Consider the following 12,952-nt stretch of genomic DNA (forward strand, 5'->3'; position numbering starts at 1 on the left):
AAGAAGAAGAAGAAGAAGAAGAAGAAGAAGAAGAAGAAGAAGAAGAAGAAGAAGAAGAAGAAGAAGAAGAAGAAGAAGAAGAAGAAGAAGGTGGCAGCATGCTGCATGGAAAGCATTTCCCCAAAAAATGTTTCTTAAAAAAAAGTATACTTCATTTTAAATACACATGAATATACATTGGATGTTATGATGACTTAGAATGCTATTTTAAGGAAGAATATATTTAACAGTTTCTCCAAATTTGCTGATAAAACTTAATTTACTTATTTCCTGTGTACTTTCCTAAAATGAATTTTTAAATTTCCAAATGATTAGCATATGCTATCTGTCAATACAATTTTTTTTAAATTTTAAAAAGAAAACAAGACCTTTGTATAAAATATCCCCAGGTCAGGTTTTGAATCTTGAAGTCAGTGCCTGTAGTATGATGATGTGGATGGCTGAGACTTCAGTTATGAACTTCCTGCTGAAGGGTTGGCCATGGCTATGTTCTTTTGTCTTAGTAATATAATTATTTAATTAGATTTGTTGGTCAATACACAGATCTCAGAGTTGTCTGATGATTATTTACTCACAATCATGCTCACTCCATTTCTCCTGTTACTTTCATATTTTCATAAAGAGTGGTAATCATTTAATAAGTAGATTTTTCAAATTAATCTTTCTACAAAGAGATGGTATACCTACATTAATCTTTACAGAAAACATAGAAATTTAAAACACACATGGGCACATGCACACACACCTACACATATACATATATACCTACACACACACACCTACACACACATGCCTACACACACAAACACACACACACAAACACACACACAGTTAAAGAAAAGAAAGAAAAACTTTGATAAAGTTGAAACTAGAAAAAAAACAGCTTTAGGTCTTCTTTCATGACTCATTTATACTCTTGCCTGTAATGTTCGATATTTAGAGCCAGGGTTTATTTTACATGTATGAAATATCTGTTCAGTAGGACCAATTGTGGTGGCTCACACTTTAAGCCCAGCAGTTGGGAGGCAGCAACAGGTGTATCTTTTTGTTCAAGATGGCCCTCGTCTACATAGGACATAGTGAGTTTTGGTGAACCAGGGCTGCATAATGAAGCCTTACCTCAAAAAAAAAAGTTTATTCAAGTTACTTAGCATCTATGTCACCAATTTTGAATTTTAAGAAAAAAATATATTTCTAGAACAATGAGCCTAGGATGATGTTGGAAAAATTCTATTGGAAATTTCACTTTACCAGAAGATGTTGATTATGTCATAAGCTTCTTTGCTTCCTGCCTATGTGAAGCTCTGGATGATGTTTGGTCCTATATGGCTATTTTAGTTGGATTTAGGTTTAAAAAAACAGAAATTAATTCTTGCATGGCACAGGCTTTAATTTTTTAGGAAAAAAATGGATACATTTTTAGCAACTGCTTAAAACAGTTGAACCTGAGGACCGGTGCTCTGTGTGTAGCCACTGTGCCAGGTGGCTCTCATCGGGTGTTTTGTGAGGAACCCTGCTTATAGGTTTGAAGCCAGTACATTCAGGATCCCCTGCTGCCCACCTCAGTCTTTCCACACAGAGAGCAGATGGGTGAAGCAGCCCCAGAAGTGACAATGTAGCTTTACAGAGATGCCAGTGTTGGAATAGATGCTAATTGGAGTTGAAGAGACACAGTTAGAGTTGAAAGTGGGACTTTATTATGAAATGGTTTAGAAACTTGTTAAAGCTATTCATATAACAATATTTTGAGGAATCAAGTGGAAGCTTTAATCCTTAAATATAATTCGGGAGTTTTAGATTCATGTTGGAGAGGATAGTTCAAGGACAAAATACAGGTCATCAGAACTTCTTTTCAGTTTTCATACACAGCAAATACACTTGCATAAAATACTAATTTATTGAACTATTTAGGTTCCTATAATTTCCATTAAATTCTGTCTGGCATTGTGAGCACAAATACATCTCTGTACTACTTGACTTTGTCTTTTTCTCCCTCAACAACCCGTGGAATGCTTGCACCCTCAGCCTGGAAGACCTCAGCAAAGGGGACTATACTATAGTTTCATGTTCTCTGTCTTTCAGTGGTAAGGAGAAGCCTATCACAACGCTTAGCCAGAAGCCTCTTTACTCCCATGGATCTTTAACTTTAGTCCTACCAGTCACTGTTCCGTGGCCCCTTGGGATGTGGAGAAATCTTCGAGGATGGAGCTTAGTGAAGCTAAATTTGGTGCACTGCTTTGAATTAGGATTCCAGTGTCTCCTATTCCCTTTCTTTCTTATTTTTTGCTACCGTACAGTAAGGTAACCTCCTCTGCTACACACTGTCCAGCATAATGTCTCCCTTCATTACAATGGCAAAGACAGTGGCATCAAGTCATCACAGACTTAAAACTACAAAACAAAATAAGCCTTCTTACGGAACAGATTAATCACAGCTGGTTGTCATAGCAACAAAAAAAAAGCTTTTTGACTTACTGAGTACATCACTGGGAGGATAAACTCAAATGCAAAGGAACATGAAAGTACATTATAAATTAACTTCTGAAAACTAAAAGAAAAGGGAAGATAAGACAAAACGAAAAACTAAAGATAAAGAAAGAAACCACACCACCTCAGTGGTAGAGGGTGTCTCTTTTGTCTCAAACAAGACTGACTACAATAGATTATATTGAGGAGAATTTCTGAGAAAATCTTCACTAACAACTTAAGAGGAGGCATCCCATACCTGGCATTGGTTTTTAGTTAACTTCTAGGAGGAGCATTGATTCCTAGTGTGTGGTAGCTCCATTTGAATTTTCTGTTTTTAATTGATTCTCTGTGAACCAATGCATATCATGCATCCCAATCTCACTCATCTCCTTGTCCCTCTGTATTTCCTCTCTGCCTTTGCAGCACCCCCCATGAAAAGAATATAAAATAAGAATAATAATTTTTAAAAATTGCATCGTGGAAACTGTAGTGTGTCACACAATATATCCTTTTTTCTACACATCTTTACTTGCAAATGTTCATCGAGATGAGTTTTGAGATTTTAATCTGCAGGACCAGCCTTTTCACATGCTCCAGCAGTTCATGTAGGGTAGATATTGGGGTGGAGCAACCCAAAGCCCTGGATCTGGGCCTGTGTGGTAGCTGATTTGGTTAGCCTGCCAGCTTTTCTGCCCATACTATTAGGGTGAGCTCTTTAGCACTGTCTAGGATAGCTTACTCAATGCCACAGCCAGCAAGGGGCAGAATTATTAGCTCTTTTGCTCTCCTGCCTTTGGGGCCAACTCACCTGCCTACATACCGCCAGGGTCAGCTCTGTGGTGCTGCCCAGATGAGGGACAGGACCAGCTCAGCACAGTGCCTTGGGTGGCAGTCCAGACCAGGGACATCTGTATAGCCTTTGGTTGTAAAATGGCCTGGGACATCAACTGCAATAGGACTGACCACAGACCCAGACCCAGTTTCTGACAGCAGAATGGACTTGAATATCCCAGTGGCTTTGGGTGGCAGCAGAAGCCACCGAGATCAGCATATACTGCTCTCAGATGTCCACCTGGTCTTTGATGGCAGTGCAGACCATGGACATCCACTTTGCCTTTGGTGGTAACCCGGGTTACAGACATCAACACAGATCCTAACTGCAGCAAGTCTAAGGAGTCAGACATGGCCCTGGGCAGCAGTCCAGGTCAGAACCTCACCACCGCCTCAGGTAGGTGCACAGGTTGCCTGTTCCTCAGTGCGGTTGAGGCTCCAGTTCCACCTTTAGAATTAGAAGATGCTACACACTTTGGTCATATGACATGTAGAGTAAAGCTAGTACTGCTATGGAAGGTTCTGCTCTTTGGTTAGCTTTCATAGTTCAAGAAGGTACTATGTAGGATGCCGAGGAAGAATAGTCATCAGCAATCTTACACAGCTGCAGACTTTGTAAGCTATGTTGAACAGCCTGGCAAGATAAGGGCAATGGGTAAAATAATGACGTAAATGTGATGAAGGTAAGCAATTGATTTCTGATTTAAGACTTAAGGCCTATTCATAGAAGGCAACATGTTTAGCACTGTCCTTCTGGACAAGAATTCTTACGTGTGGAACTACTACTACTGCCATTTTGCTAAACGCATACAACAGCAAAGTGTCTTAAAAATATGGATCTCTCTAGACTATAGCTACACAATAATGTGGCTATTGGTCCTCATCTGATAATCTTTCTGTGGTGGAGGGTAACGAATACAGAGATTCACAGGTGATCAAAGTGTAAACAAGTATCAATTCAATAGAGTCTGAGCCAAATGAGACATGCATTTCACTCACTCTTCCCTCAAGACTCTGGGAATATCACAAATGAGGGGACAAAAAGATTAGATTCAGAGGTAGACTGGGGTGAAATTCTATCTTCTGGATAAGAAAAGATTGTGTCACTCATGAATCCACCAGAGTTGTGGTCACCTGAACAAGACTTGCAGATGACCAAGCCAGTTAACACCATATCATTGATGGAAAAGGAGTAGTGAGCCCCAATCCATTGTTGAAGAGCTATCGACAACCTATGGCTTCTAGTGGAAAGAGTCAGATTTCCATAGGAGCATGGCCTCTGGTTGAATAACCATACTTAAGTTGGTAGCTTCATACCAACATGCATATGGGCAGCGTTAATTTACTCAGTGATTTAACAGAGGCAGGGCATAAAATCAGCTGGGACCTGTTGGGAAAGGGCTCCAGGAAGAATTGGAATGGGAGGATGAAAATGATCGAAATACATCGTATACATGTAAAAAAAATTCTGAAAAAATGATAAAGCATTATATTAAAAGGAAACTATGGTGTACAGAGGAATGTAGCATACATTTCTAAATAAAATTAACTGTCATAAACAAGTTCTATATTTAGCAAAATCTCCTTCTAGGATGAGTGGACAATAAGTTCTTTCTCAGACAAGAAAAATAAAAGAAGTCGTTGCTAACTCTGAGTCACCCCTAAACTTAGAAGCTCTTTAATGAGTAGAAAGAAAATTTTTTAAAAAATGAGACCATAGGATGAAAGAAAAAATATAGAGCAAAATATAGGTAATATTATTTTTAAAAAATCACATTAGTCATTAAAATAAAAATCACAACATCATGTAATCTTCAAAACAATGATACCCTAGAGGGAGGCCTAAGTAGATATCAAGTTTACATACTTCACCTTAGAGTGGTGGAAGATTGGTAAGACAAGCACAAAATAACCACTATGAAATTTATATAACATATGATAAATAAAATCAAGATAGAATTTTAAAAATGAGCCAAGTAACTCACAGGAACTCCTGAATAAAACCACCAATCAAACAGAAAGCAAAGAATAGATTATCTCTAATATACAAAATCGTAAAATTATCTAAATACACAAGGCAAAGGTTAGCAGAATAAAAATATAAAATCAACTCAATAATATGCTGCTTAATGTGCTTTTACAATGAATCTCAAATTCAGTGGCACAGGTAGGTAGAGGATAGATGAGAAAGGGAAAGATATGACATGGAAACCTAATTTGTAAAATTTCAGGGTGGTTACAGTAACATTACATAAAGTAGATGTCAAAGTAAATTCATACAGAGACAGGGTTATTGTATAATGGCAGAAGGATCAACCCCTGGGGAGATACAATAACTATAAAATGTGCTTCAAATAACAGAGCCTAAAAAATAGATAAACCAAAACTTGATAGAGCAGAAAGAAGAAATGAGTCTGACGCTGTAGGCAGGGATTTCAAGTCTCTTCTAAGTGAATAGAAAGCTGTCCAGACAGAAAATTGGTAAAGGCACAGAATACGTGGGTAACACATTCAATGAGACCTAGTGGATATACATGGAAAATCTCAATCAACAACACAGAGACTGCCAAGACAAATGAAATCTGAAGAAATCAATCACTTATACATTGCTGGGGGGAAGTACGAAGGGGTTCCTTGGGGGACGTGTGGAAGAGTATGATAACTTTATCATGGAATCATCACTGGGTAAAGGTTGATGACTGGAACACAATTTTGGAATTCCACATAAACAAAGATACTAATTCATTAAGCCATAGGCAGGTGTTTTAACTAACATAGTCATTCTTGTCAGCTTTCCATCAGTTCTGGCTTTTCTGAAACATTATACCTCTTGTTGAACAGCCATATTGGTTTCTGTCAAGGCACAAAAACAATGGCTTCTCACTTTGATTGAATTTCCTTTGTATAATCCCAAACTTAATATTAGGGGATACTGGAATATATTCTCCACTCTGTTCCCAGGAAAATGCCAAGTAGCTGTATAAAATGCATCAATATACCCAATTCAAATAACTTCAAAAGAAGAAAGGAGATAAGAGTATGAAATAGAAATGGAATAATGAACTATTCTTATGGGTGAGGTAACTACACAAATATGTTACAGACAAACCTATATGTTCACAGCTCATATCGATTCCTACAGGTCAACATGATTAGAAAATAAGACATATTACAAGATTAATCTAAAAATTAAGGTCAGAGTGAGAGGCCAAACTTATTCCATCTTGGAACTGGCCTCTGTCTTAAAAGAAAAGAAAAACAAAGACAAAAAGCTTGAGAACGTGGCCCACAGCTGAATCCACGGTACCCAGGTACCAGGAAGGACCTCATAGCTTGTCCTTGGCCAGAGTTACCCCATAGCTACTTCCTAGCAACAGTTAATCAAGGATTAGTCTGATTGTTTCAGATGTACTTTCAGACCACTTGTGATTGTATATGGTCTTGCTTCAGAGCATCCACCTGTCAGCTTACAACAGATATTCAGTTAGATGCTTGCCAGGATAGACATCCCCTCACTTATTTCCAGTTCTTATAAAACCTTGTCCCGATGAGAGTTTGGGGCTGCTTCACTAAACTGTCCTACGTTCAAACAGTGAGTAAGCCCAAACTCTAGTTTGTGATAAAGAGACCCTACTATGATTGCATCAGGTTCACAAATGCTTCGTGGCACAGCAAAAGCATGTGTGTTAAAATCTGGTCAGAGATTACATGTTTTATCCTGATGCAGCCTCCAGACAAGGCTCCTACAGGAACTAGACAAAACCATCACAAATCAAAATTTGTTATCTTCAAATAGGAAATAGGAAAATCAAGGGAATCCTAGGTCTTTTTTCATCGTTATCTTTTCCTAGACGTTCCCAGCAACAACTAGGGTATTTCCTGAAGTACGTGTTTAATTTATGGAGAAAAAGATAGGGTAGAAGACTAGATTTCCATTATCTTTCTCTTTGGTATCTAGCAGTTGTGGGTAAATTACTACTTATTAACACTTTGAGGGGCTGTTTCAAAAGTTCTGGAAGTTTCAGAGCACACACTAGATACAAATGCCTCTTTTCAGTGGAAAATAGACATGCAAGAACCTTCGGTTTTAGAGACGGTGCTTCAAAAGGAAGAGAAGCCACTGAAATTTGATGTTTTCATTGACTTTAGCTGCAGAATAGATTAGCAAGATTATTTGAAACTAGATAATTGTTCTTCATGCACATATTCATAACTATAACATTTCTAGCAAATGTGAATAGACCATAAGACTAAACATTCTCAAATTTGGTCACACGAAATTACTGATAGCGTTTACTTCTAGGCTGAAGACTTTGAGGTAGACAGCAATTCTCAATAAAATGTGTCCCATTTTATCCATTTCCATCCCCATTCTTTACATTTTCCCTATAAGCTAAGGAGTTACATGTGGTCCAAGTTATTTCTCATGCCCACAAGGGGGACCCTTTGTGCCATGGCACCAGAGTTTACACAGCACAGGTTTTCCTTCTAATTATCTCTTCTCTGCTATAAAACACAAGGAGTCATTTCCCACTTCATTTGCCTCACCTGTGAATCCAGGCTGACAGATACACACATAGCCCGAGGCTCCAACGTAGCTGAAGGAGGAAGGCAGGCCAGCAGTGTTTCCATATAGATCCTCTGAGGACAGCTCGACACATTCCCCCCCAAATTGGCAGGGGTTGCTACTGCATTCATTTATGTCTGTCTCACACAGGGCACCTGTGTATCCTGCAGGATAAAAGTTTAGAGAAGCTGCTTAGTCAAAGCTCAGGAATGCCAGGCACATGTCTTAGAAGAGGCTGACCACTGTGCCGGTGCCAATTAGCAAGGTGCCCACCCTCAAAAAGCTAGCAGGAGAAGCCAATAACAGGATACTACATGGAACCAGATTCTAGTAGCAATGGATAAGGGATACATAATAAATTTTTAAAAAATGTATGATTTTGGTCAATACTTTTTTAGAAAGGTTTAACCTATAAGGCTTGAAATATAGTAGAATTTCAAGGTAGGTATGATTTAATCTGAACATTGCATAAAACGGAAAACCATTAACTTCAATTTATCATTTTTAAAATGAAACTTTTAAAGAGAATATCTGAAAAGGCAGCAGTGTCCGCATAGCCAACCCCAAGTCCCTTTTGAGTCATCAGAGAGGAAGAAGGAAATCAGCAAGCACTGCTCCATGGCCTTGATATTAGCTCCCACCTCCAGGTCCCTGCTCTGTTTGAGTTCCTGCCCTGTCTTTCTTCATTGGTGGACTAGATATGGAAGTATTAGCTAAGCAAACCCTCCCCTCCACAAGTTGCTTTGGTCACTGTATTTTATCACAGCATCAGAAACCCTAAGGTACCCTTAAAGGTTAGAGTAAGACAGAAATTGGTACCAGTATAGTGGAGTATTTTTGTGACAGATCTGACCACCTTGTTTTAGGGAGGACGATGGAAAGACTTTGGACCTTTGGGCTTGAAAAGCTGTTGGGCATTCAAAGTTTGGTGGACTGTTGTGTGGGAGTTTGGAAGATAATAGAACTGAAAGAAATGCACACATTGGAGCCTGCCTTGTAAAGTTTCAGAAGGAAGTTTGAAAGTCTCTTAATGGCTCTATCATGGCTGTGTGCTATTTTAAGTTAAGACTCTATGGTTCTGTTTATCTGGGGCAGAAAAATCAGCTGTGGTTAACAAGATACCAGAACAACTGAAGTAAAATCTTTGATATATATATATATATATATATATATATATATATATATATATAGTGGTGATTAAACAAGAGACCAGCAGTATTGAAGTGGAATCTTCTGAGAAGTATTTATTTCCTTAGAGTCAACACATTCAAGTTGTGTTCCAGAGCTGGCCAAGGTTATACTTTATGCCTGGAGCCTAATTTGGTAGCATAAGGGTCACCCAAGTGGTACTGGTTTTGAAGGCATGAAGGGGTCATGGAGAGCAGCTGAGTTCTGGCACCATGTCTCAGGGATGGTATCCTTGAAGGAAAGCCCAGGAGAGGGTATTGGTGAGAGTACTTCACAGTTGCAGCAAAGGACCCCAGCATTTTAGAGTTGTCAGTTCTTGGATAGCCACCAAGGATAGCAGCAGGTATGGAGTGGAGCCAGCAGGAGCCTAGGACATATTCTGTGTGTTTTGCAGAGGGTAGAGCCAAAGAAGTTATAGCCCTTTGAAGGAGCCCAGAAAATCATGAGCACATCCCAGATACTAAATATTGAGTGATTTGTACTGTCTTGCTTTGATATTATTGTGACTACTCACTTATTCTTACCTCTTGAAATAGGAAAGTATTTAACTTAATTTGTTTTAATTTTATAGAATGAACACCTGAGTGAATTTAGATTTTAAAAGAGACTGTAGGACTTTTTACATTTGTAAAAATGTTTCATATTGTGTTTATACTAATGTGTGATTTGGGGGATGAACAAGAAAGGCAAAGATACAGCTTAACAGTGGTTGCCATGTCCTGCTTGACCATATATAAGGGATGTTAGCTTGTTCCCCTTGAATAGAGCCAGCAGAGAGTAGGCCTCCACTAGTGTAGTTGGTTGCTGTGGATGAAAGGTTTGTTTTATAATAATGTACATATTTTCACATTCCTCCTTTGAGGAATGTCCTCTCTGTCAAGGTTAATGACACTATGATAATCACTATGATAATTAGAGACAGCAAGAGACCAGGAGGTGAAGACACTATGTCTCAGCAAAATGGAGAATGCTGTGACCTTCAGGACACCCCTTAAAGCTGTGAGAAAGAACACTGAAAACATGAGTTTGAAAATATATAACTTCCCAACTATGCAAAATATAAGGATACAATATGAATTTATAAGGAACTGCTTCGCAGATCTAAAGGAACAGAGGCAGCTGCACTATGTCATAAGGATACAAAGACAGGCAGACAAAAGGCAGACAGATTTCTGAATTCAAGGTCAACCTAGAACAGAGGGAGTTTAGGTCCAGGCCCAGACATGGTAGGAATGGTAATTTCAGGACAGGCTCCCACCCAGCTATCTTATTGTCTGTGCTTATACTTGCTCTCTCTTTCTAAGAATCAAGGGGCTGGTGTCATGGGGTGTTGATTCATGGAGTAATCAAAAAGGAACCTGGAATAAAGACTGAGTTGCTATGTAAATAAAAGACTGGACTTTTGATCTGCAAGAAACGAGTAATCCAGAGAGGTTTTAGATTTGCAAAAAATGCTGTCTGAAGCAAAGAGCTAGCTGGGGATCTCCAGAGAAAGGAGAACATAGAGAGAACAGTCTGGAAGCCATCTCAAGCAGAACACAGCCATCAGCTGGTAACACTTGATTTGACTTTGAGTTGTTTGTTTCGCTGCTCTCAAATGCCCCTTGTTTTAGAACCCTTCTCCAAGCTGAGACTGGTTCTTAGCAAGTGACATGAATGTATGTCAAGCTGACAAGAGGTCAGTTTGTGCTGACTAGTTTTATGTCAATTTGCTGCAAGCTAGATACGTCATTGAGGATGGAACAGGCAAGTAAGCAGTTTTCCACCATGGGTTCTGCCTCCAGTTTGGTGCCCTGTTAGAGATTGTCTCTTTAGTGATGAACTAGATGTGGAAATATAAACAAAATAAACCCTTTATTCCCTAAGTTGCCTTGGTCATGTTGTGTCACCACACCAATAGAAACCCCAAGATTTCCCTTAAAGGTCAGAGTAAGGTCAACGTTACCACCCAGCATGCAGAAGTAGATTAGATTATTTTAAACCTTCCTATATTTAGCTAGGTAATTTAATTACAGCTAAGAATTTAAAAATAAATGGCTTACCATTTTATAAGAAACTAAAATATCAAACACAAAAATAAATTTCCCTGTGCAATCTGCTTCCATGTCTTTACACTCATATGTCTATAAAAATATGGTTTTAGTGTGTAGGAAGGGCTTTAATATAAATGAATTGTTTCCCATGTTACCTTTCACAACTTACTGTGTTTACTCCCTGTTCACTCTAAGTTCCTATGACAGATCTAACTCATACTTCATCACTAGGAGTCCCAAAATGTGTGACTGTGTAAGCATTCATTTGCAGGTTGAAGCAAGGTATACAGTGAAATAGTGTGTGTCTTGGTAAAACCTTGAAGTTGAAGCCTGAAAGTGGAGCTTCTGTGTTTTAGGTTATACATATTTGTCATTGTAGCCAAGATTGACAGATGCCACCAAGGCAGCACCACTGTCATATCACCCAAAAGTAGATCTAAATACTTACTGGACATTTGCTATCACCAAATGTAAGTTTCTCTCGTTGTTTTAGTTATTTTCCCTAGTTACTACCAAGGTTAATAGATTTGGTTCCCAAAATGTTTTCTATCATTTTCATGTTTTATCCATTACGAGGATTGTCTTGTTTTCTTGTGCTGTGTGTAGTGTGAACCCCCAAATATAAATGAATCAGGATACTGACATTATGATGGTGGACACTGAATAGCATCAGCTACTCTGTAAGCCGGTACAACAAATGCAGGGAGTCTTTCAAGGGACACAGACCTACAGCCCAATAACATCTGGAATGTTGACTTAAGTTCACCGAGAAACTTATTGTTACGGTAAAATTCATAGCCCTAACTCACAAAACTTGGAGATCAAACCATAGCCTTTTCTTTTAGTTTAAAATAATAAAAATTGTTTCCTGTTTTCACATAGGGTAACATTCAATTCTTAATATAACCTAAGAGCTCCCTTGGATGGGTTCTTTCCACCCCAGCCCACTCTTTCCACTCTCCCCAAGAATGCTTCCTACCCACAGACTTAACAACTTCTCTCTCCCCTCCTGGGAAATTCCCTTCCAAGCCTTTTCTTGGCCAACTCTTCCTCAATTTTCAGACTTTGCCTCACGTTACTTTTCTCTCTTACTCAGATCACAACACAATAGAATGCCTTGGTTTCCTGTCAGTTTTCTCAGTCTTTTTCTTCCATTGCTCTTTTGACAACTTTTAATGATGTGTTTATTTGCGTGTATAGTTGCCTGCTTCAACAGATTGTCAGCTCCACATAAATAGGACTGTGTGTATTTTATTCAACACTTCACTACCCAGCAATACATAAATAGTTGACCTTCAATCAATGGCTGAGTGAGAATAAATAGTACTAATTAATGGTTAAAATGACAACAACTGAATTAAAACCTGCTCAGTGCATAACTAGAGAATTAACTATTAATGAGCCAGTAATGAGAAAACAATACGATTGCTCATTTTGTAACCCTAATAAACTCTTGAGTGGATCCTATTTCAAATAATAACTACGGCATAAATCTTCTTTCACCATAGTATATTTATTTTATGTAACCCATGGGGCCTTTCTCAACAATCTGAAGAAGAAACTCAAGCATTGGATAAAGGAACTAAGAAACATGTCAGATAGAGCTCTCACAGTTCTTTATGGTGAGCTCCCCAAAGAACCCTTCGTATGTCTTCAATGAGAGTGCCTGCTTTTAAAACACTTTCACTTCATACTTACATACTTATAAACTACTACTAAACAATAGTCTTCATAGTAGGTTGCTATGTATTAGGATTTGTTTGATATAGTGGACTTTCTTTAAAAAGGAAGGAAGGAAGGAAGGGAGGAAGGAAGGAAGAGAAAGAGAGAGAATGAAGGAAGAAAAAGAGAGAGAGAAAGGAAG

At 38.5% G+C, this 12,952-nt stretch overlaps 1 protein-coding gene across 2 annotated transcripts in view; it reads right to left on the reverse strand.

Moving 5' to 3' along the window:
- Crb1 (crumbs cell polarity complex component 1) overlaps positions 1-12,952 on the reverse strand; it is a 176,745-nt gene that overhangs the window by 105,280 nt on the left and 58,513 nt on the right. Inside the window, exon 5 of one of the 2 annotated variants that reach the window (XM_021170879.1) lies at positions 7,849-8,031. The exons of the other annotated variant lie outside the window; for it this stretch is intronic. Coding sequence (XP_021026538.1) covers positions 7,849-8,031 — 183 coding nt within the window. The remainder of the gene's footprint in view (positions 1-7,848; positions 8,032-12,952) is intronic. 2 annotated transcript variants of the gene reach the window in all.

Source organism: Mus caroli, chromosome 1, assembly GCF_900094665.2.
Source record: "Mus caroli chromosome 1, CAROLI_EIJ_v1.1, whole genome shotgun sequence".
Classification (NCBI taxonomy): Eukaryota; Metazoa; Chordata; class Mammalia; order Rodentia; family Muridae; genus Mus; species Mus caroli.